The sequence below is a fragment of the Capra hircus genome, assembly GCF_001704415.2.
Source record: "Capra hircus breed San Clemente chromosome X unlocalized genomic scaffold, ASM170441v1, whole genome shotgun sequence".
In the NCBI taxonomy this organism is placed as follows: Eukaryota; Metazoa; Chordata; class Mammalia; order Artiodactyla; family Bovidae; genus Capra; species Capra hircus.
The window spans coordinates 49,963,388-49,988,586 of NW_017189516.1; the positions used below are offsets into that span (position 1 = coordinate 49,963,388).

General features: G+C 46.7%; 1 protein-coding gene across 5 annotated transcripts in view; it reads left to right on the plus strand.

Moving 5' to 3' along the window:
* Positions 1-25,199, plus strand: part of MAP7D2 (MAP7 domain containing 2) — an 89,335-nt gene that overhangs the window by 22,909 nt on the left and 41,227 nt on the right. For 4 of the 5 annotated variants that reach the window (XM_018043819.1, XM_018043824.1, XM_018043821.1 and 1 more), the window contains exons 2-5: positions 15,860-15,937; positions 17,071-17,234; positions 23,966-24,080; positions 24,956-25,054. In XM_018043819.1, the coding sequence (XP_017899308.1) occupies positions 15,860-15,937; positions 17,071-17,234; positions 23,966-24,080; positions 24,956-25,054 (456 nt within the window). The remainder of the gene's footprint in view (positions 1-15,859; positions 15,938-17,070; positions 17,235-23,965; positions 24,081-24,955; positions 25,055-25,199) is intronic. The other variant, XM_018043820.1, reaches the window with a different exon arrangement.

Consider the following 25,199-nt stretch of genomic DNA (forward strand, 5'->3'; position numbering starts at 1 on the left):
GAAATGTTCACCAAATTCTGCCTTACAGGAAATAAGCTTAAGAAATAAAAAAGAAATAAGCAAAACCCCCAAATTCCTCCCCAACAGGAGCTTATACTATTTCTCTCAACCAAAGTATACAAGGAAAGACAGACAGAGCTTGTTCTAAGAGTACACCATGCGCTCTCTCACGTGGCTCAGAAATTTCACAGAGAGGGCCTGCTAGTACTCGCTCCATTGCAGGAGCAACAGATAGGAAGGGATGGGAGGCAGACACAGCCAGCTGCAAACACACACTGCTGCTGGCTCCTCAGCACCAAAACAACTAGTAGATTCATTGAGTAGGGCTCTGACTACCCTTTCTGTCAAGGTTATTTGTTTTGAGCAAGATGGCTTGCCCTGATTAAAGCTACCAGTGGCCAACAGTAAACGATAAAATGTTTTAATTTCCCAAAAGAAATGAAAATATCTATAACTCCAGAGAAACTAACTTAGCCAAATCTTTTCTGCATTGATGTTTATAATCAACACAATGTTTTATGAAAATTAGTTAATAAGATTTATAGTCTAAAAAATGAGTAAAATGTGCATGCCACCCAGTCTCTGCTTCCCCAGTGTTAACTGCCCAGCTGGGCACAACTGTAACATCAATGGGGCTCAGATTCCATTCACAAGGCTTTGGCTTATTCCTGCAAAACCTAACCTGGTACCTTGTATACAGCAAGCACACCATAAAGTATGCCCTCTAATACCAGGGCATACATTAACTCTGCAAATGGTAATTTATGAGCTCTCACTCTCTGCTAGGCATTGTATTAATTGCTCTGCCCACATTCTCTTGTTTAAATCTCTCAACAAGCTGTGCTGTTATTTTGACCAAAAGACGTTCATCTAGATAATAAAGGGAGCAGAATTAGGATTCAAACTCAGGGCATCTGGCTACAAAGCAAGCAAAAAGCTATGCTCAATGCAAGTGCAACCAGTTATTTTATCAGCAGCAGTAACAGTGATTAGCATGCTACACACTGACACACTTGACACTGGGCCACACAAGTTTGAACTGTGTGGGTCCACTTATACACGGTTTGTTTTCATTATTAAATACTACAGTACTACATGATCCAAAGTTGGTTGAATCCATGGAGGTGGAATCGCATGTACAGAGGAACCGCCTATAAGGAGGAACCATGTATATAGTTCAGTTTAGTTCAGTCGCTCAATTGTGTCCCAACTCTTTGCAACCTCATGGACTGCAGCACACCAGCTTACTCTGTCCATCACCAACTCTCAGAGCTTGCTCAAACTCATGTCCATAAATCGGTGATGCCATCCAACCATCTCATCCTCTGTCATCCCTTCTCCTCCTGCCTTCAGTCTTTCCCAACATCAGGGTTTTTCTAATGAGTCAGTTCTTTGCATCAGGTGGCCAAAGTATTGGAGTTTCAGCTTTAAAATCAGTCCTTCAATGAATATTCAGGACTGATCTCCTTTGGAAGGAATGATTTTCTTGGAAGGAATGATGCTAAAGCTGAAGCTCCAGTACTTTGGACACCTCATGCAAAGAGTTGACTCATTGGAAAAGACTCTGATGCTGGGAGAGATTGGGGAGAGAAGGAGAAGGGGACGACCCAGGATGAGATGGCTGGATGGCATCACGGACTCGATGACGTGAGTCTGAGTGAACTCCGGGAGATGGTGATGGACAGGAGGCCTGGCGTGCTGCGATTCATGGGGTCGCAAAGAGTCGGACACGACTGAGCGACTGAACTGAACTGAACTATTCTCCTTTAGGATGGACTGTTGGATCTCCTTGCAGTCCAAGGAACTCTCCAGAGTCTTCTCCAACACCACAGTTCAAAAGCATCAATTCTTTGTGCTCAGCTTTCTTCATAGTCCAACTCTCACATCCATATATGACTACTGGAAAAACCATAGCTCTGACCAGATGGACCTTTGTTGGTGAAGTAATGTCTCTGCTTTTTAATATATGTATATAGAGGGTCGACTCTAAGTTATACTCGGATTGTCAACTGTGGGGAGGGTGGGCACCCCTAACCCTGCCTTGTTCAAGGGTCAACAGTATTTGAAGATCTACCATTAGTGACTATTAAATACAATTTCTGCTAGAGAAGAAGTGACTGAATTTACACATCTAGAAACTGTACACTTGATTTCAGTCCAGAACTTGCTCACACTGCAAGGCTGGTCCAACCCAGAGCAGCTTCTGGGCCTGTGGTTCTGAATGGCCTAGTTTTCAAGAACCCTGCAGCCCAGCGAGACAAAAGAAAGCCAACCTGGGAGGGAATTGAAGGAAGATGGTCAAAAGTACAAACTTCCAACAATAAGATAAATACATGCTAGGAATGTAATATGCAACACAATGGCTATAACTAGCACTGCTATATAATATACAGGAAAGTTGTTAGGACAGTAAATCCTATGAGCTACCATCACAAGGAGAACATTTCTTTCCTTTTTTTTTTTATTGTATCTATATGACAAGAAATCTGTATGCAGGTCAAGAAACCTGTATGCAGGTCAAGAAGCAACAGTTAGAACCGGACATGGAACAACAGACTGGTTCCAAATTGGGAAAGAAATATGTCAAGGCTGTATACTGTCATCCTGCTTATTTAACTTATATGCAGAGTACATCATGTGCAATGCCAGGCTGGATGAAGCACAAGATGGAATCAAGATTGCTGGGAGAAATATCAATAACCTCAGACAGGCAGATGACACCACCCTTATGGCAGAAGGTGAAGAGGAACTAAAGAGCCTCTTGATGAAGGTGAAAGAGGAGAGTGAGAAAGCTGGCTTAAAGCTCAACATTCAAAAAACAAGGATCATGGCATCCAGTCTCATCACTTCATGGCAAATAGATGGGGAAACAGTGGAAACAGTGTCAGACTTTATTTTTCTGGGCTCCAAAATCACTGCAGATGGTGACTGCAGCCATGAATAGGGGTAAATTTAATTAGCAAGCTGAAGATCTCTGCAAGCCTGCCTAGAAAGGCATGCCAGACTGCCCTGAGTGATATGGAGTGGGGCACACATTTTGCTCTGTCCTCTCAATTTAAAAACAGCCTATTTGAGTCAGGAAGCTGTTTCTGCCTCGAGGCCTTGAAGTGCCCTTGAAGACCGTCCTTGTTTAAGGATGCCAGATGCAGGGCCTGTGCTTTGGGGCAGGGCCGAGCAATCCTGCTGGGCATGCTTTTCTGGGAGAAAAGGAAATTATTACAGCTTTCCAATTTCTTGATGTTTTCACATTGTTTGCAATGCAAAGAGTGATTGTTTTTCTAACCTCTTTATTTACCCTTTGCATTTTGTTTTAAAACACATCTTTTTGGAGCCACATGCCCAAGCACCGCACTGAGGCCTCCAGTTCAGTCCTGCTGGCCTGTCACTGGCCCCTCGATGCACTGGTGTAACAAGGGCTGTCTCCGAGGTGGGGCTCAGCCGCCCAGGGCTGAGACTGGGAATAGATGGGTCTACAGCAGGAGAGTTCACCTTGGATGCTTGAGTTGCTCAGCAGTGGTCAAGGTGCAGGTCTGAAGCCTACTGAGGTGACTGTAGGGAAGCAGGCAGCCTGGGAACAAGGGGCTGTCCTTAGGGAAGGGCCCTGAAGGCTCTTGCCAACGCTGTTAACAGGGAGGGTGGGCAGACTGACATCACCCAACGCGTGTCGCTGTGGGAGGCAGGAAACAAAGAAGGAGAGAATGAGGGAGTTTCTGGTTCCTCACTCATCAAGGGCACAGCTCTTCCCACCATAGGAATCCGGGATCCAATGGGGACCTGGTCATGATGCCATGAAGACAAGCCAGCAGGGTCTTCAGTGCCACTTTGGGATCCTTTGCACACCTTTTATGGTCATCATCATGAAACATACACAAAACATACACATACATGAAACATACACAAAAAATCAAATGGCAGTACTAATAATGAGAATTCTGTAGTTTATTTCTCGTTACCAGCTTTTACCTGCTGGATTCTGTCCACATCTTCAAAGAGACATTTTTCAGTGTCTTGTACTTCACTGCTGAAAAAAGCAAATAAGAAGAGTTATTTTTTCCGCCTGTGTCTGGCACTCTTTGCAGATGTCCAAGGCCTTTCTGAGTCCACACTAAACAACCATGTCCCCTGTGGTGTGCAACCCTAGAACCCATCTCTGCCCAACCACTGAAGGACAGCCCTGGGCTAGGCTCAGAAACGGCGACGCCTGACCTTTATTGAGCACAGCAGGCAGTGTTCTGAGCAGTGTGCGTGTGTGTGAATGTGTGTGTGTGTCTCTTTCTCCTGCCCCCTCCCTTTCCCTCCTTCCCTCCTCTCCCCCTCTGTTACCCTCTCCCCTGATGCTCCAAGATATCTGTGAGAGTAGAACCTGTGCTCAACTGGCTCCAGAGCGCTCACTGGCTTCCAGCTTCTTCTCCATCCTTGCTGGGGAACAGGAGGGCTTTTCAAAGGTCAGTCTGTCTTCACATTGAGCCTTACCCCTTGATTGGGACAGGCCGGCCTTGGATGCTCACACCAAAGCCCCCTGTGTCAGAGCTTCTCCATCTCTAAAGGACCCCGAGGGCAACCTCGGTCCCCTGGCCCCGCTTGCCCCATCTGTGACAGAAGCGTCTAGGCGTGCTCTGCTGTCCATGTTCGCTCTTATGGAGCACCAGCTCCTACTTCCCTCTTTCTTGCTCATCACCCTGGAAAGGACAGGTGGAATCCACAGGCCTGTAGCTGTAGCTAGCTGTGTGACAGTGAGAGGCACACAGAGCAGGGGAGCCTGGAGGTAGGGAAGGTTGGGAGGATGGGCGTCAGTGCAGAGCCACCCAGCTGCCTTGGCGAGCCTTGAGCTTGGCTGGCAAAGGGGGTAGAATACACTACACAAAATATGAAGTACGCCTCTTTGGCATAGGATTATTTTGAGAAACTACAGACGCCTGAGAAGCTCTGAAAGTGGTCCTTTTGTAAGGGAAATCTGTATTTATAAAGGAAATTTACATTAGGAAGAGGGAGCCTATATTAGGAAGATGGCTTTTACCATGGATACGGATGAATTTTAAACCTGGGAGACGTATCTGCGTTGCAGGGCAGCCTGTGTTTACCAAGCATTTCCCCCTCTCACCTTCCATGAATTCCACCTCTCACTCACATCTGTCTTTGGTCTTTAGCTGCAGGTGGTATTTGAGGTAGTGGTTTGGGCCATCCTGGAGAGTGTGATTGGTTTCCTGAGAATCTCCCATATGTACATGACATATATATTTAATAAACTTCTGCCTAGGGCATGCCTGGTGGCCTAGTGTTTAAGAATCAGCTTGCCAATGCAGGGGACGTGAGTTTGATCCCGGGTTCTGAAAGATCCCACATGCCAAGGGGCAACTAAGCCTGTGTACCACAAATACTGAACTCTAGAGAGCCTTTGAGCCGCAACTGCTGAAGCCTGCACACCCTAGAGCCTGTGTTCCACAAGAAAACCCACCGCAATGAGAAGAGCGTGCACAAAGACCCAGCACAACCAAAAATAAATAAATCTTAAAAAAAGTTCCATCTGTATTACAGGGGGTCTCAGCCAAGAACTCAGAAGCGTAGAGGGGAAATTATGCAGGTTTCATTTAGCTAGCAAGTCATATTGCAAACAGTGGGTCCTTTTGAAATGATACAAACATGTATTAAATTTATTGTAGAAACACAGGAGTCCAGGTGCCTCCCAGATGAGGAGCCAGCGTAGGAGGGAAGTTTCTGCACTGCAGTGCTCAGTAGATCATTAATCGAGTTGAATTTTTCTAGCTGCTCATTGTCTTCTTTTAGCTACCTTTGACTTTGTTCACCTCACCTTTCAAATGAATTGTCGGCTCAGCAGAGGAGAGGAAATCTTAGAACGTAAACTGGAAAGTTTGTGGAAAGTTGCGGCAGGTCTCTTGGGGCAATTTTGTGGGGTTCATGGGGAGACGGAAGTGTGCAGAGCTTCAGATTCCATGGTCTGGGGCTTGGACCCAGTGCATGACTGCCACGACTTGTTTGGTCTGTGTTCTCATATATCATCAGGGGAAGGGAGCCAACTGTGGCTCCTCCTGCTGCCAAGCATTTTCACAGCACCCCCACCCCCCAACGCACACTGTAACCTTGGGAAGTAGGTAGTAATGATCCTGATTTATACAGAAGAGGAGCCCGAAGCTCTGAGAGGTGAAGGGATTACTCAGGGTCCCTTGACTGGGGCACTATTGGAAGGGCCACGTAGATGGAACCTGGAAGAAGCCCCCAGGACTGAGCTCCATATGAATGCGGAAGTGATACAAATGGCGATAGCTCCTCTGATGGCTGTAGAAGAGCCAGGCCTTTTGGACAATGAGTAGCTGAGATCTGGTATAGGGTGGAGACAGTAAAAGGCGTGAGAAAGGCAGGTAAAGGGACCCTGGAAGAGAAGGGGTCAAGGCAGAGTCCGGAACTGGCTGTGTAGACCCCTTCTCTCCCGAATCACCACGTGCTCTTTAAGAGCCCTGCAGCTTGAGCCAGTCCCTGGGCCTTTGCTGGTGTCTTCAGGTCCACATCAGCCCTGCTGAGGCTCAGCTCCTGTCTCCCATGCTGCCCTGGGAGCTCCCTCACCGCTTCACGGAGCCGCATTGAGGATGCAGTTGCCTGGGAGATCCAGGCCTGCTCTTTGCAGCCTTGAGCACTACTGATATACGGCAGGTCGGCTAGCACTGAATTTTGTCTTTTCTGTGTGTTGTTGCAGTTGTTGTAGTGTTAGAAATAGGTATCTTACACTAAAGTGCACACGTTTCAAGTGTGCCATCAGGTAAATTTTAACCAGTGCGTACATTTTCTTGCCCCAGTCCCCTTTCCCCCTCAATTAGCACAGTAGTCCTCCAACAGTCAGGGGCCCAGGCTGACAAGGAGGCCGTGGGGGCAAGCTGCAGACACTGTAGATTTGAAAGAAGGGTTTAAAGATCAAGGGAATCAGGGACTTGTTCTGGACTGTATAGTAGTAGCCTTACCACCTCTTTTGTGAATCCTGGTAGGAACAGCTACTCAGTTTCTGGACACCTAGATCCCTAGGTCAGGGCTCTTCCCTTCAGGTGGCCTTCCCTCTCACTATTGAGTTGATGCCCATCAGCTTGGGAGTCAGCCAGATTGGCCTCAAATCCAGGCTCTGCCACTTAGCAGCTGTGACTTTGGACAGAAGTCTTAACCCCTGGGGAAAGTCTCACTTTCTCCATCTTGGAGTGCATGATGCCAGGCAGGAGATAGGTGCTTAATAAATGGCACCTTTAGAAGAAGCCGGGCTAGCCTGTGAACCTGTGTACAGTTGGTCAAACTGGGTGCAGTTGAATTTTATAACTTGGTGTGGTGTGTTTTCCTGTGGTTATGGGAGCCTGAGTTGCTGTGGCAGGAGTTCCTAGGCTGGCTGCTTACATGTGTGTGAGTATAACTAGGCAATCTACTGTTGAGATGGTGAAGAACAGCGTCATCACATACCGCCTTCACAATTATTGTTTGTGAAATGTCATCGGTGTATTCTTGTTTTAGTAGGAAGTTACTTGTCCTATTAGAGATAAGATCTAATTTCCGCGGAGTTACCAGAAGGGGAATGCCAGCATGTGTAGGCACAAGTAATGGTTGGTGACTGAGAAGTCAAAGGCATGTAAACATGTTCCCAGTATGATTTTTCTAGGACAGAAACACTCACTGTGGTTTTAGACTGGCAGCGTAGTGCACACTCTGTCTCATCAGCTGTGTTAGGCACGGTAGTATGGTCAGTCCTGGGGGCAGGAGCCCTCGTTAGCAGAAGAGGGAGAGCTGTAACCAGGCACAGGCAGGCTGGCGTGGGCAGCGCAGACTAGCCGAATTCGCTGTGCTCCCGCTGTGTCCTGGGCATGGTTAATCAGCGCTTGTGAGCTTTCATTACATCCTCACTGTAAGAGACGCACTACTGTTTCTCCATCTTACAGAGGAGGAAACCTAGGGCAGTTGCTGTAGGACTTGGCTGTTGTGCCTTCCTTCTTCCAGTAAGCCTAGGAGATTGGTGTGGGTTGGTGACAATTATGTACCAGATTCCTGGTTCCAGGGCAAGAATGATGCGATCTGAGATCCATTATTGTCTGACCTTTATGTCAAAGTGCTATACTCTTTGTGATTGTTTGGACTTGAACCAGTTCTACACTTTGAAAAGCAAAAAAACTGGCCCTTCTCTTAGTTGTGCAGTTGTGATTTAAAAAAATCATTTAGGAAGCATTTAAGTCATTTAGTAATACTCTTACAACATTGACATTTTGGGGGAAATTTTAATTCAATTGTTTTAAAGGAAACTGCTAGAAATTTAGCATATTTTATAAAAACATAATAGCAGTGTAAATTTGTATATATTCTTATTTCTTATATTCTCTATTTCCCCACTTTTTAAGGACTTTTTGGTATCTCTATACATTTTTTTAAATGTGTTTTGATACTTGGATATGTACACCTCCATCCTATAGTAGTCAATAGCTATTGAACGTAAATGCTAGTTCCAGGCCTGCCTCTTTTTGAAGTATTAATATAAATTATGACATCATCCTTGAAAGAGTCACATTGGAAGTAACAAATTCGGTGGCAACAGTGTAATACAGACTTTTTCACTGCAGTGAAAAGAGAATCTAAGCCAGTTCAGAAGGTTATAGCTGGTAAGGAATGGAGTAGATCAGTGGTTCTCAAAGGAGACCTGATCACCTGGAAACTGTTAGCAATTGTGGGGGAAGCTACCTTCCTTTCTTGACCTTTGAATTTCCTGAACAGATCCAGCAAAATAATGGCTACAAAGATATTTTAAAATGTTCCTCATTTTTATAGACACTTCTGATACTTGGTTTAATGCTCTACAAATGGGGAGGTTTCCATCAAAGGGACATAATATTCATGGCCCCTCATTTAGTAACTATTTGAGTACCATGTGCAAGGTCTTGGGGCTTAGAGGGCAAGGGGCAGATGCGCAGGTGCAGAGAGTAGCGTAGGGGCAGTAACAGCCATGGCAGACTCTGTGCAGGAGGGTGCAGGCGGACAGCCAGTTGTTCCTTCTGCAGACATGACTGGGGACCCACTCTTTGAGCCCCACACTTAGCTGGGCTCTGGACATCCAGAGAGGAGCTGGAGGCAGGGCCTTGCCCTGTAGAATCAGCCTAGTCTAGTAGAACAGCAGCTCTTAAGGTGTGGGTCTTGGACACCCTTCTCTAGCGGGCCCTAGGCCCACTCCATGAAACTCTGGGAGTGCCGTCCAGCACTCTGGGTTCACAAACCCTCCAAGTGGTTCTAACCCGCGCTGCAGTGGGAAGAGCAGCAGGCTAGGAGCAGTGTCAGTCCTTCTGAACAGAAGCATCACCTGGGAGCTCTTAGAGCACCAGCACCCTGGCCACACCTGAGCCGACAAGGCCAGTCTCTGGGAGGGAGGCACAGGCACCATAATTGTTAGAGCTCCCCAGGTGATGGCCTGTGGCCACAGGTGAGGACCAGTGGTCTCCATGACCTGAGACAGATCATCACCGAGTTGTTGGTGCATCCCTGCCTGCCAGTCCATAGAGGGGTGGGCCCCCCACAGGAGGGGCTGGCAGACATGGCTTCCTATTTGATGAGCTCTTCATTCCTGAGTCCCTTCCTTTTGTCTGGGCATTGTAATTGCACAGACGTGAGCTGTGATTAGGAAGGTTACTTTAAAATTCATTTAATGCAGTCAGTTTTTAAAAGTCGAACACAGCTGGCTTCACTTAAAAACTTTGCATTTCGATAATGGTTATTACATAACATGAATAATTGACTAATATCAGCTCATTGATATTCTAGAGAGCGAGTGCCTGAGGCTAATAAAATACATTTTTAAATTAGTTTTTTAAAAAGTCTTGCCACAGCCCAAGGATAATGGGAAGTTACTCTAAGCAAGAGCAGGTCAGCAAAGTATGAAATTTTATGCTCTTCTGTTCACAGAAAATAGTTGTTTGTCTGCTCAGGATCCCTGTTTGATTCTTATTTCCTCTAGGGGTGAATTACCCAGGAAAACGCCTCAGTTTCAGGGGTACACACCACCTCCTGAGCGTCCTCACCCCAGGAAGCATTACTGCATCAAGCATGAGGCAGAGGTGACTCTGGCAGGGCTGCCCCTTGTCCTTCTAGGAAGGTGTCACCTGCTCCCTCTTTGTCTTTGGGTCCCTCCCAGGGTTTTACACTTCAGCAAGTGGGCTACAGTCCATGGGGTCGCAAAGAGTCAGACACAACTGAGTGACTAAAGTGCATTTTGAAAAGCTCCTACTTTGAGGGTATTGCAGATTCATGCAGTTGTAAGCAGTGCTACAGGGGGACCCCGTGGACCCGTTGTGCAGTTTCCCCTGTGGCACTAACGCTGAACAGCAGGGAGAGATACGAAAGCCTCCCTCAGCGACCAGTGCAAAGAAATAGAGGAAAGCAGGAGGATGGGAAAGACCAGAGCTCTCTTCAGGAAAATCAGAGACACCAAGGGAACATTTCATGCAAAGATGGGCTCAATAAAGGACAGAAATGGCATGGACCTAACAGAAGCAGAAGATATTAAGAAGAGGTGGCAAGAATACACAGGAGAACTGTACAAAAATGATCTTAATGTCCCAGATAACCACGATGGTGTGAGCACTCACCTAGAGCCAGACATCCGGGGGTGCGAAGTCAAGTGGGCCTTAAGAAGCATCACTACAAACAAAGCTAGTGGAGGTGATGGAATTCCAGTTGAGCTATTTCAAATTTGGAAAACTCAGCAGTGGCCACAAGACTGGAAAAGGTCAGTTTTCATTCCAATCTCTAAGAAAGGCAATGCCAAAGAATGCTCAAACTACCACACAATTGCACTCATCTCACACGCTAGTAAAGTAATGCTCAAAATTCTCCAAGCCAGGCTTCAACAGTACATGAATCGTGAACTTCCAGATGTTGAAGCTGGTTTTAGAAAAGGCAGAGGAACCAGAGATCAAATTGCCAGCACATCTGCTGGATCATAGAAAAAATAAGAGAGTTCCAGAAAAACATCTACTTCTGCTTTATTGACTACACCAAAGCCTTCTCACCATTCAAAAAACAAAGATCATGGCATCCAGTCCCACCACTTCATGGGGTGTCCCCATCACTTCCAAATAGATGGGGAAACAATGGAATCAGTGACAGACTTTATTTTCCTGGGCTCCAAAATCACTGCAGATGGTGACTGCAGCCATGAAATTAAGACACTTGCTCCTTGGAAGAAAAGCTGTAACCAACCTAGGCAGCATATTAAAAAGCAGAGACATTACTTTGCTAACAAAGGTCCATCTAGTCAGAGCTATGGTTTTTCCAATAGTCATGTGTGGATGTGAGAGTTGGACCATAAAGAAAGCTGAGCTCTGAAAATTTGATGCTTTTAAACTGTGGTGTTGGAGAAGACTCTTGAGAGTCCCTTGGACTGCAGGGAGATCCAACCAGTCCATCCTGAAGGAAATCAGTCCTGAATATTCATTGGAAGGACTGATGCTGAAGCTGAAACTCCAATACTTTAGCCACCTGATGTGAAGAACTGACTCATTGGAAAAGACCCTGATGCTGGGAAAGATTGAAGGTGGGAAGAGAAGGGGACAACAGAAGATAAGATGGTTGGATGACATCACCGACTCAATGGACATGAGTTTGAGCAAGCTCCGGGAGTTAGTGATGGACAGGGAAGCCTGGCATGCTGCAGTCCATGGGATCACAAAGAGTCAGACACGACTGAGCATCTGAACTGAACTCTCAGTGCAATAGTAGCTCTCAAAGCTAGGGTTGCTAACCCTGGCTCAAGTCATCACTGCCAATGCAGGAGACTCAGGTTCAGTCCCTGGATTGGGAAGATCCCCTGGAGAAGGGAGTGGCAACCCACTCCAGTATTCTTGCCTGGGAAAGCCCAGGAACAGAGGAGCCTGGCGGACGTCAGTCCATGAGTTCACAAGGAGTTGGATACGACTAAGCAACTGAACACACAACGCACACACACCCATACCCATGTCTTTAGTGGAAGTCTCCTGGTGGTGTTAGCGTTCATGTATTAAGGTCACTTGCCCTGAGCCTGTGAATCATAGTCTACCTCGACTTCTCAGGCTGTGTTGCTGCAGTGATGCTAACTGGTCAGGTCCACGCCCCTGAACACATAGGGGCTGTCTGCTTTGTGCGGTACCCCTTCATCCTTCGGGTGGAACCTCTTGGCAGAGGTCCCCAGAGGTTCATCAGGGATCACAAGGTGGAAATGGAGATATAATTATTTGGCTTCTCCTCAAATGGATGTTCTAGAAATGATTGCTTGACAGTTCTTTTAATCAGGAGAGGCAGATGCTATGTAGAAAAATGATGCCTTACCACAGTCTTACTCACCCAGCAAAACTCAACCTTGATTGGACTCTGAATTCTTCATTTGTGTGTGTCCCAGGGCAGTTACATGTGAATCACAAGAGTGAGCCTTGAGGTTCCTGGTTCACTGTTGTGGCTAGTGAGTGCCTGAAACAGGCCCAGTGTGATGGAGGAACAGAATTGTTAATTGCATTTAATCTTGATTATCTTAAACAGAGAAGAATGGCTTGTCGCTGCCTTGTGAGAGTGTATAGAGATTCTAGGTTACCCACCTTGGACTGAGTCATTTCATCTCCCTCAGAGGGGCCCAAGCAAAATTGCATGGCACGGCTGCCCCAGGGGTCATCTGGCTACCCCCTTTCCCCACGCAGCATCCAGTCATTTCCAAACCATCAGTTTGAAGAGGAAGCAAATAGTTAGCACATCTGTTCACAGCTGGCCAGTGCCCAGCTCACAGTAGTGCTTAATCGGTACTTCTCTAATGAGTTGGTCTTGCACTTCTCTCCGAATTTGCATGTGCATTCTTGGCACAAAGATGGAACTTGTTCCTTGTGTATAATAGTCTCAGAAAGCCACGAAGCATTTATTCATTGGTGCTGAGATCGAGCTATTATGTTTCCTCTTTTGCCATGTGAGAAAGCAGTGATTAAGAGTGAGTCCTGGAGTCAGGTTCTTAGGTTTGGAATCTGCATCTCCACTTTCTGATGGCGTAACCTTGAACAAGTTAACCTCTGTGTACCGTTTTTGTACCTGTAAGATGAGAGTCATAATAGTGCCTCTGTCATCATGGGGTGATTGGGCCAAGTAAATTCAAGCAGTGGACTTGGTTCATACATTGTAGCCTCCTGTTATGACAAAGCAGGTCATGACTATGAGCCTGATAATGAAGATTTTTTGAAAAATGATTTGAGAGTGTGACTCTTACAAGTGCCCACAAGGGGGCAGCCTAAAATCATGCATATCTCTGCAACAGCCATCCTTCTGTTGGTAAAGCCTTAAGGTATCATGGCCAATTTCAAATGTGCTTGGCCCTTTTTCCTCAGTTTTTCTCTTTTTCTTCTGTTCAAAGAACACTTTCAGTGGTTCTCAGTCTGTATCTTAGATCTGGAGGGTGACAGGTCATGCCTGAGCTGTGAAGTAGATATGGGTGCTGTTGCCAGCATCTGTCCAGGGGTTGTTGGCTTCTCTTTGTAGCTTTTCATACAGAACAAATCCTTATTAATCAAATGCTTAAGGTAGAGACTAGAGCTTGAAAATGTTTAGAGAATCATCATGGAGAAATCTGGTTTTCTCTCCCCGCTACCCTACCACTGACCACATTCCTGTCTTTGAGTGTTGTGTATGCACCTTGAGGCTTGTGGGGTAGGGTGTGGCCTAAGCGGGTGGACCTAGAGATGCAGACCCGCCCTTGGCTCAGTAGGCCTTCACTCCCTGCAGGGAGGCAGTACCCTGCAGCTAAGCAGAATGAAATTAGGGTTCTGCGACCAATGTGAGGGCACAGAGCTTCACGGATCTGGGAAACTGTGGGCTCTTGAAGGTGGGTGGGGTTCATACAAGTTCAGGGGGTGTAAGGGAAAGGGGTCAGACTGGGAGAGCAACACTGATGAGCTGAGAAGTTGGGCGTTTAAATTCTTGATCCTGTTCGTGCCGTTGGTACCATTGTAGTTCAGTTCAGTTGCTCAGTTGTGTCTGACTCTTTACGACCCCATGGACTGCAGCACGCCAGGCTTCCCTGTCTTTTACCAACTCCCGGAACTTGCTCAAACTCATGTCCATCAAGTTGGTGATGCCATTAATCATTAATCGTAATGATTAAGAGTTGACAAAAACAGAAATAAACTCTATTTACAAAACAGAAATAAACTCCAGACGTAGAAAACAAACTTATCATTTCTAAAAGAGGAAAAGGGGATAGAGAGAAAATAGGAGTTTGTGATTAACATACATGCACTACTATATGTAAAATAGATAATCAGCAAGGACCTACTGTATAGCACAAGGAACTATACTCAGTATCTTGTAATAACCTATAGTAGAAAAGAATGTGAAGCAATATACATGTGTGTATGTAAGTGTATAACTGAACCACTTTGCTGTACACCTGAAAGTGACTCACAACACTGGAAGTTAACTATACTTCAGCTTTTTTTTTTTTTTTAATGGGAAGTGTCACTTGGGTTGATTTTCCAAGACTTCTCTCTTGAGCTTTAATATCCCTGCTGCATAATCCAGGAGCAAAATTAGATGCTTGTGGGGAATTGTGACAACCCAGAGCTTATCACATCCATCCTTATCCGCATTCCTGCTGCTGCTCTGCGGTCCAAGCCTCCGGGCCTCTCTCCTGGGCAGTGGAAGGCACACCCCTGAAAGGCGCATACTGTGAAGTCAGCTGTGATTACCACAGAGGAGACCCAGGTGCTAGGCACATCAGTCCGGTTATAGCAGCACTAAAGCCAGTTTCTCCAGAATGTGGTCCTTGACCATTATGTAAGTAATACTCATGAATGATCAGCTGTGAGCAAGTGCAGTAAATTATTTTTAATCCTAAAGCAACCACGAAGATCATTTCATCTTTGCTTCAGAAAGCCCTTTAGGGTCCTGTAGAAGATGAGTGGAGATGTGGGAGCTCCTGGGATGTTTCCCGGACATTTTAGGGGGGAATTGCCATTTGTTCCATTTTATTTCTTATACTGATAAATAAAACAAAATGAAATAACAAGTAAACAGGAGTGCATCATATTCCTTCTTTGTGATTATAAAATGCTAAGATTGACATGGGAGCAAACAGTAGAACCAAAATCAAACTTGAGTGTTACTTTTTTCCAGCTCACTCATACATGCCCCTCAGCAGTTGTCTTCTTCCAGAAAGTCGAATGTTCACTAATAATAATAAAAGTGAAAAAGCAAAGTTGCTCAGTCGTGTCCGACTCTTTGCGACCCTGTGGACTTTTAGCCCACCAGGCTCCTCAATCCATGGAATTTTCCAGGCAAGAATATTGGAGTGGGTTGCCATTTCCTTCTCCAGGGATCTTCCCAACTCAGGGATCGAACCCGGCTCTCCCGCATTGCAGGCAGATGCTTTACCATCTGAGCCACCAGGGAAGCCCTAATAATAATAGTAATTTGTGTAATAATTGTGTTTTCTTTTGTGCATCTGCCTTCCCCTGTGAGCTGGACCAGGGGAAGCCTGGTAGGCTTTTCTGCATGTTGCCAGGCCTGTCCCTAATTGAGCTTTCTGACTCCTCTGGGGCCAGGCCCGGAGCCAGAGAAGTAGGAGGAAGGTTAGTTCTCCAGGGCTGGCCTGGGGCCACTTCAGCCCAGCTTGGCGGGTGAGCGTGACAACCACAGCTACCACTCCTCAACTCTTAAGTCTGGGCCATCCTCCCCTGTGGTAGGGAGTGATGGATCACTTCACTCTGTGGGTGAAGTGATGTTGATGCTGATGTGTGCGTGTGACCAGACTCAGGGTGCGGCCCCAGCGCCCCCTGACACTCAGCAGATGGGGAGAGTGAAGTCTTTAATCGTGTTTTCTCTCTTGTAGGCATGGAAGGATTTTTAAAATCTGATGAGAGACAACGACTAGCTAAAGAAAGACGAGAAGAAAGAGAAAAATGTCTTGGTAAGTTGTGCACTTTGGCTGTTTAGGTCTAAGGGAGTAGAGATATGATGGTGTCTTTTCTCAGGACTGTTAGAAATTTGTGACTAAATGAGAAAAGAACTGGGACAGTTGCTAGGTCAACGTGGAAAACTGGGAGCAAACCATCATTACCACTGATCTGTTCACAGATATTACATAATTCTCAGGGCGGTTGATTTACTCACTGAGCACGTGTTGAAGCTCTGTTACTGGCACTACACTACAGCTGTGGATAGGGTGCTGAAGAATGAGAGACATTCTCTGCACACCACCGCCCTCTTCAGGCAACCTCTGCCCAGGGCAGCTGAAGGGCCATCCTTGGAGGAACAGAGGAAATCGACACAGAAGGCCATTTCTATGTTAGGACAGGGAACCAATTGGGAAAGGCTCTCCTATTGGGAAAGGCTGTCCTACCTTGCAGGCTGTGGACAGAAGCATCAGGGGTGTTCCCCACAGGGTGCCTCAGGTAGGTAGAGAGTGGCTTCCCTAGGGCACTGAGACGGAAGAGAAGCTTGTGAATCCGTCTCAATGACTGCCACCTCATGGTCACCTCAGACATTGCATCCTCCAGGGAACCCTTGCCTGCTTGGCCAGGTGGAGTTAAGGCCCCTTAGTAAATGTCTCAAGAAGGAAGACAGTCCTGTTCATCCTCTTCTGTTTACTTTCACTCAGTTCAGCATCTGGTATGCAGTGTATGTACAGCTAATGTATCCTGAATGACGATACCCTGATAGCTCTCATTTCTCAATCCCCCACGTGGCCTAGCCACTGGGACAAGTCTGACTTGATGGTGATGACAGATAGAGCTCCCACGTGTAGGGGCGGTGACTGTCTGCTTTCTCTGCATTGTCTCATTCAGTCTCCCCAACACTGTGATGTTGCACATCCCCACCTCACAGAAGAGGAAGCTGAGGCAGACAGAGGACGTGGCTAATAGGCCTGGGGTCACCCAGCTAGTGGTGGAGGTGCCAGAACCCTTCCTCTCAGTTACTGCAGCCTACAATCCCTCTGGGCTCCTTTTTGGGGTTCAGTCTCACTTCTGCATTGTTGATATTAAGCCAAATGGCCTGGGGTACTCCGGTAATGACACCTTTTTTCTGCCTTCCTTCCCCCAGCTGCCCGGGAGCAGCAAATCCTGGAGAAACAGAAGAGAGCCAAGCTCCAGTATGAAAAGCAAATTGAGGAGCGGTGGAAGAAGCTGGAAGAGCAGCGGCAGCGAGAGGAGCAGAAGAGGGCGGCTGTGGAGGAGAAGAGGAAGCAGAAGCTCCGGGAGGAGGAGGTGAGGGCCGAACAGGAGCAAAGAGACAGATGCATTCAACTTAGCAGTTTATTGCTGTGTGACCTCAGATAAGCTGGTTGGCCTCTCTGGGCCTTAATTTCTTTGTCTCTGAAGTGAAGAGGGTGGACTTGCTGGACACTAAGACATCCTCTTTCAGATGTCTTCTCTGATGATAAGACTCAGGGGATTATGGGTGGGGACTGAGTGACATCCACCTGGGGGTTACTCGAGGCATCCATGCTTCTGGGGCAGACATGAGGCTGGAAGAAGGGCTGTGAGTGTAGAGAGTAACGTGATCTTGTAGTCACTGCTGGAAAATCAAATAGCCTACCTTCCAATACAAACATGCTATTCTATTTATATTTTAATGCAGGTTCTTGCTTTAATCATCCTTTCTCTCTAGTTATGTTTTAAAAAAGAAATGGAATGTAATTACCTGACAGAGTCCTTTATTACTAAACTTTGAAAGTATATTTAGAAAGCATATTTGGGGTATAGATTTTCTTAACAAGTATATTTTAAGAGTATAATCATAGCTTTATATCAGGTGATGCTCATTTTTTATTCATAAGGTATAGTGACTCATCATTTAGTATGAACAATATAGAGGTTTGTTAATTGCCAGCACTGTAAGATAGAGTGAAAAGTGGAAGTGTTAGTTGCTCAGTTGTGTCTGACTCCTAGCGACCCCATGGACTGTAGCCCACTAGGCTCCTCTATCCATGGGATTCTCCAGGCAGAAACACTGGAATGGGTAGCCATTCCCTTCTCCAGGAGATCTTCCTGACTCAGGGATCAAACCCAGGTCTCCTGCATTGCAGGCAGATTCTTTACCATCTGAGCCACCAGGGAAGCCCATAAGATACAGAGATGTTGGTATAAATTCAGTATTTCTTTTAAATCTCTGAATTATCATTGTCTTTACCCTTTGGTCTTTTTTTTAACTTAAAAAAAAAACACACACCGCAATCACGCACACATACACACAGTTAGAACCGTCTTTGCCCACAGCGGACAGGCATCAGTGGCAACTTCTTTGCTCCTCTTAGCGGATGGAGGCCTGAAGCAAGGTCTTAGTCACAGTTCACTGTTGCTGTCTCAGCCGGATCCCTATGTGCCTTTGCGAGCTCCTGGTGCAAATCCCAGCTCTCCCACTTAGGCAGCCGGCAGCCAAGGCCAAATCCCACAGCCCCTCTAAGAACTCATTCTTCTCAGCCCAGAACAGAGAGGTGGTCACAGGACTTAAAGAAGGTGACTTTTGTAAAAGCACCAGCAAAGCACTAGCACAGAGTAACTGCTCCCTTCACTGACTCCAGCTGGCCTTGGCTGAAGCACGGTCAAGAGAGAGCTGCCCAGAAAAGATGATGGCACAGGGCGTGGAGACCCAGAGAAAAGCCACAGTGAGCTGGGCTGTTTCAGCGACCAGGACAGACCTCTCCTTTCCCAGCTTGGGCATTTGCCGTGAGTCGCTGGACTCGCCCCTTTATTCCCATCCTCCCGTCCTTGACTCACAGCTGGTCTTCCTCCCTGCACTTCCACTCCTGACCCCCTGCAGGATTGCTGATTGCAGGGAATGCTTGTCACTGCCACTTCCAGGAAAGGGTGCCTCAAAGACACAGGAGACACTTCCTTAGCCTGCACCACCCCTGACAGTGCCACACAGGTCCACCTCTGAGGCATCCTGCACTCTTTTATATTGAACAACAGTGCCAGAGGCATATTAAGTCAATCATTTTATGTCGGACTCCAGTCTCTTGCAGATGGAATGTCATGCCAGCTGATTAGTCCTGATGCAGCTGACTTGCTTGTTGTGCTTGGGCTGATTTCCTATTTGCTTTGTCTGCTGCCTTTCACCCCTTACGTGATACTGGTGGGTAGTGGGGCAGGCTGCCTGCCTATGGCCGGCAAATACACACCAAGCTTGCATGCCCTTTTCCCCAGACACAGCAGGGCAAGACTGAGAGCTGGGCCTCCCATGGGTGCAGAGCAACCCGAGGAAGCAGTGGGCTCCCTGCCCCACCTGCTCCTGCCCTTAGAGCCCCAGGAGACCTCAGTGGAGATCAGGGACTCTGCCCATGCAACCTGTTCATCACTGCTCTGCTGGGGCTGAGGTCCGACTGGCATTGTCGTTAGGGATCTTTGGAGGGGATGGATAGCTCTCTGCTGCGGGAGCCTTTCCAAAGGAAAGCCTTTGCATTTGCCTCCATGGTTCGCTGGAGATCTTTGAGGAGGGCTGCTCCCTGCTTGGCACGTGGCTGTGGAGACGCTCCACAATGCCAGGATTATCTCAGTCCTTTCTGTCAGGGCCCATCTCTGTCAACCAGGGAGAAGCCTCTACAGGAAGATGGGTCACTCCATTTTGCTTCTCTAGCTTGCTAGAAAGTGTGTTCCCCACCAACTCCTGCCTCTCCAGTCTGATGTTAGGAGCTCAGAAAAGGCCTGTTGACTCCTCGCCTCCCCACCAGCCCTGCCCTGGCTCCAGGTTCCTAGGGTTGTTGGCCTTGCTGTCGCTCTTGGTAATACCTCACATCTGTGCAGGTGAGCCCCAGACTCAGTGTGGATGCCTCCTCTCTGACACCACAGAAGCCCCCAGAGGTCTCAAAGGCTAGAAGGTAGGCAGGCCTGTCCTAGGGAAGCGGGAGTCCAGTGTCCACTTGGCAGCCTGACCTTGAGCTCATTCTCTCGCTGCAGGCTGCCTTCTCCTTGGGGTGGGTTCTTGAAACCCTCACATGCCACATAGCTCCCCAGCATCAAGCTTCTGGAACCAGAACCTTAACCTCCCTGGGTTAAGGGTGACAGCACAGTGTACTCACCTTTCTCCACTCAGGGAAGTATAGTTTCATGACTCGGAACCAACTCCTTGTTCCTCCTGCTAAACAGATAACCAGGAAAGGCCTCTTTCAAAGAGTACCTTCATCTCTGTAAGTTACTTTAACACATCACGACTTCTTATCTTCTTCTTGCTTGATACCTAACAAAACCCACTAGGCTGATTGTAAAAACAAGACCTTTCTGAACTCAACTAAATGAAAACTTCTTAAGATGAGAGCTGGTTGCTCTTAGAGGGCGTTGGCTGGCATAGGGCCATGGTGATTACGTGGCTTTCTAGCCAGATGTGGATGTCTGTTTCCAGAGAAAAAGGCCCTCCACGGAGCCCTGCTTAGGACCATTTAGGGGCTTGTCCCCACTCTCTCATCCCCAAATGCATGGAGTAAGGGCAAGGGGGAAGGTGTGTCAACCCTCCACTCCTGCCTGAGACACTGTCTGGGTAACAGTGGCCAGGCCGAGCCCTGCCACAGGCTTTTTATACTGCTTGGCCAACTCAGAGCGTCACCCTGGTTGTGGTTCTCCTGTTAAGTTCATCCAGGCATATCTAGGGCCAGAGCTCAAGGGGTCAAGGGTAAGTTGCCCTCATTCCTTCCTTCCGCTAAGCCCCACCTGGGAAAGGACATTCTAGGGACAAGAGTCTGCGTTGCCCTTTCGCCATCCTCTGTTGATGATCAGATGATACTCAGGAGAGCTAGAACTTGGCAGGATTTGCAGTATGCAGCTCTGATATTTATTAATACTGTTCTTGTGATGTGATTGAAGTTTCTCAACATGCTCCCTCATGCTCAGGCTTTCTTCTAACCAGTGATTCTCAGTACCATCTCAAGACCAACAGTACCAACATCTCCTGGAAATTTGTCAGAAATGTATTCTCAGGACATTCACCTTGGACCTGCTGGCTCAAACTCTGGCAGTGGGGCAGAGCAACTGGTGTTTTAACAAGCCCTCCAGGGGATTCTGATGCAAGCTCACTCACATTTGAGAACCACTGCTATAAATTGCCATGTTAATAATCCTTCTCATCAAATTTGGATCCAGTTAGCTTTGGACTTATTATGCTTCCTATTACCTTGTAAATTTGAATGACCTGTAATATAGGTAATATCATCCCCATTTTATAGACAAGGGAACTAATGCCCAAGGACGGCATCAAATGATTTACTCAGGATCATGGGGCTAAAAGATAGCAGGCAGAAGTGGGATTTGAATTCATATCTTCTGATTCCAAATCTAGGATTCTTTACAGTCTTATCACAGGAAGGAACAGAAAAATCCACACACATACTATGTAATACGGGACTAAATAGGACTAACCTCTAATAAGAGTGAAGTTTTGGTTTGGCATGTTTGGGAAAAGCATCATCTCATTCTGACAACTTTGGGTTTTATAAGCCCACTTACCATAGAGCTTGGTTTGTTGTTGTTCAGTTGCTAAGTCATGTCTGACTGTGTGACCCCATGGACTGGAGCCCGCCAGGCTCCTCTGTCCATGGAATTTCCCAAGCAAGGATACTGGAGTGGGTTGCCATTTCCTTCTCCAGGGGATCTTCCCAGATCAGGGATCAAACCCACATCTCACGCAATGGCAGTCGAATTCTTTACCACTGAGCCACCAGAGACCTTGGTTATTGCCTGTTTTGCATCATCTCCCCCAAAGGGAAGACACAAAGTGATTGTGTCTTCTCTCAGGGGTAATGTCATTTTCATAAGCCTGCTTATGATTCAAAGAAATGAATCGCTCATGGTAGAGTTTGGAGCAGCTCAGTGGATTGGGGATGGATGACAGGTATTTTTTCTAAAGGTAACTTATTGACTCAGGAGTAGGTCTGGCTGTGGATGGCATTCCCTTATGGTTATGCCCCTAGATAGCTGTTCAGTGATGTGGCTGGCTGATCAGTCTTGGTGTTCTTAGTTCTCATTAGTGTCCAAATAGATGAGCAACTATCTTGTGAGGTCCTTCTGGCATGTAGGCAGTCTCCCATAACCCACTCAATACTAAATTCACTCTGAGGTGAAAGATTTCAACACTTAGATTAGGTCATTAGTTAAATCAGTTCAGTTCAGTCGCTCAGTTGTGTCCCACTCTTTGCGACCCCATGGACTGCAGCACGCCAGGCTTCCCTGTCCATCACCAACTCCCGGAGCTTACTCAAACTCACGTCTATTGAGTTGGTAATGCCATCCAACCATCTCATCCTCTCTGGTCCCCTTCTGCCTTCAGTCTTTCCTAGCATCAAGGTCTTTTCCAGTGAGTCAGTTCTTCCCATCAGGTGGCCAAAGTATTGGAGTTTCAGCATCAGTCCTTCCAATGAATATTCAGGACTGATTTCATTTAGGAAAGTTAAATACTTGATGTTAAATCTATATAATGAAATACTGTTGAGCTCCAATTTTGAGTGACCAGACTTCAGTCCTCAAATAGTTAAGAAGTTCTTTCTAGTTCCTCCAAGCCCTTATCTTTTCTTGTACAAACTGCTGGGACTGACTGTGAGAATTTAATGGGCCAGGGTCGTAAGGACAGGATTCTGCCAGGAAATGCACACTCATGATTGTAGAGTCTCAGCCAGAAACTAGTGCACAGTTAATAGCAAATACAAATCTGAGATTTACTGGAGGAAAGAAATATCCTTTCTGCTCATAGGTCCCTGAAGAGGCCATCTTTTAATGCAGTGCTCTTTGGAGGAAAAATTATGCAGCAGAGTCTGCGATGTGGAGAATGCTCATCTCATTCCTCTGGTAGGGACAGAAAGGCAGATCCACGTGCCTCCTAAGTGGCCTTTCTGTGTTTCAAGTGAGTGAAATAAAGGAGCCTTTCCCCGCTTCTTAAGTCATAGTCACTCCTTTGGTGCTACTCTAAATTAATCTTGCCCACTTCTTTATTTAAGCCATGAGAAAATAATATCTTTTGGGTTTGAAATTCGACTAGGATTAGCCCAGCACCTCAGGGTTAGTTTTATGAGGGTGAAAAGGTGTCCATGTAACCACTTACCCTGCGGACTTTCTCCAGTGGAGGCAGGGAGTGGATTTGGGATTTGCAGTGTCATTGAGGTTGTAGGGAGCACAAAATTAGGACAGCTTCACTCCAGTGCCGGGGAGAGATTTGCCAGCAATCAGGCCCAACTTTATGAAAAGAACAGTTGGGTTAGTACAGGGGCGTGCTTTTGATAAATGCTCTGTTAGGAGAGAAACCTGGTTGTTGTTTTCATCTTCTGGCTAAAAACTGTTTAGTTCTTCCCTCCCTTCTCCCCATCTACATGTGAGAATAGGTAAATGCTTAATTTTGTAGTCACAAGTTTCCCTACTCTTGTGTCTTTTAAAATTTTGAAATCTGCAGTATTATCCCCGGAATACTATGTATCACAAGCAGAAAAGTGTTACAATGGAGAACACAGTTAATTCCCCTTTAAGAAGTTCTAAGATGAAAATGGGACCTTGTAAAATAGACTTCAAAGTCATGGTGTATCACCCCAAAAAGTTATGCTTAAGGCTACTCAAATTCAAATTATATCTTAATTTCAGTTTGCTCAAATCATAGTGCTGTATGTTTTTCAACTCGAGAGGATGCAGTTGGTTCTAGAGCACAATTCCAGTTCTGCTGGATGGGATTGGTGTCAAGGAGTTAACTCTGGCCTGGCACTATTCTTAACCAAATCAAAGCCTGGCTGCTGCAGCAGCCGCCTCTCTCCAGGGAAGGGAGAGGTGTTGGCGCTGGGAGCCCGCAGTAGCCGCAGCGTTTACTCTCCGCCCACTAAGAAAGCGCTGGTGTGGTGGGGCGAGCACGCGTGCCTGGGTTTTGGATGCAGAGCAGAGAGCCCTGTCTGGTGACTCACGCCCACGCAGAGGCACAGCAGTGCGGTGGGGCTGGGTGCTTAATGCTGCTCTCTCTTGCATGAACTGGACAGGAGCGGCTGGAGGCGATGATGCGCAGGTCTCTGGAGCGCTCGCAGCAGCTGGAGCTGAAGAAGAAGTGCTCGTCGGGAGGAGCATCACTGGCTGCCGGACCCGGAGGACGTGATGGTGAGTGAAAGACTGTCCTGGCATCGCAGGGCCCATTGGGGAGATCTCGGGGCAGGAAGGGGAGACCATGGGCAGACCAGCACCCACAAGATCTAGGGGTGCTTTATACCGGTCTGCAGGTACCTTTTTCAGATGTGATGTTTAAAGCTGCCAAGCTTCCTGTGTATGCATTTCTTGTGAAGGAGATCTGTTCACTCTTCTTGCTTGCAAACAGCAGTTGATACAGTAACTGGGCTTTGAGGTAAAGCAAAAGAAAAAGCAAAGAAAATGAATGTAGAGCCTGCTTAATTGGATCCACCTAGCAAGCCCAGAGATAACCTGATTTCAGGGAAGGTCAGTGGCTGTGGGCTAAGTCATGGCTACAGCTTGACTGGGAAAGGCTGAGCAGCAGTAACCCCTAAAGGGGGCTGGGGTCCTTCACTCCACATCATTTATTTCTGTTGCTCTTTCAGTTTTGTTTCAAGGTGACTTATTTATTTCATTATCCAGTTCATACTCATCTTTAAATTTTCAGATGTTTAATTTAATGTATGGATTGTTACTAGTCCCTGGGTGGCTTTGCCATCTTTTTAGTGTCTTCTTGTCTGTATCTGCCATTATGTTATGCAGGAGTTATATACCAGCTCTTTCCGAGAGCAAATGGGTTTACATGTGTGGTACAGTTTCATGACTTTATTATATTGTTCTTATGACCGAAGTGACTTAGCATACACAATCTTTTGTCAGTGAATATATTTTTCTGTTTTAATCTGGAGAAGTTAACAACCCATCCCAGATACTTTTTCTAATTTCCTAATGCAAGTGAGAATCAACCAGCAGTTGGAACTTTTTTCTTTTACCTCTCTTTGGTCTGATTTTTTTTTTTTGCTGTGTAGGTGAATCAGGAAATACCCCACCCCCTCCTCTAGGTTTAGCAGCCAGCACCCTCCCTCTGGACCCAGGGACCACTGCCGCCGCTGCTGAGTCAACCAACGGTATATTTGAGCATCACTGTGCCATGGCGTTTTGTGATGACTGTCCCGGTCACCCTCCTCCATCACTGTGTCTGTCTTGAACACTTTTGCAATTGATTTCTTAGAACTTTTTTTCTAGAGATACAAATGACGTACCCATATTTCT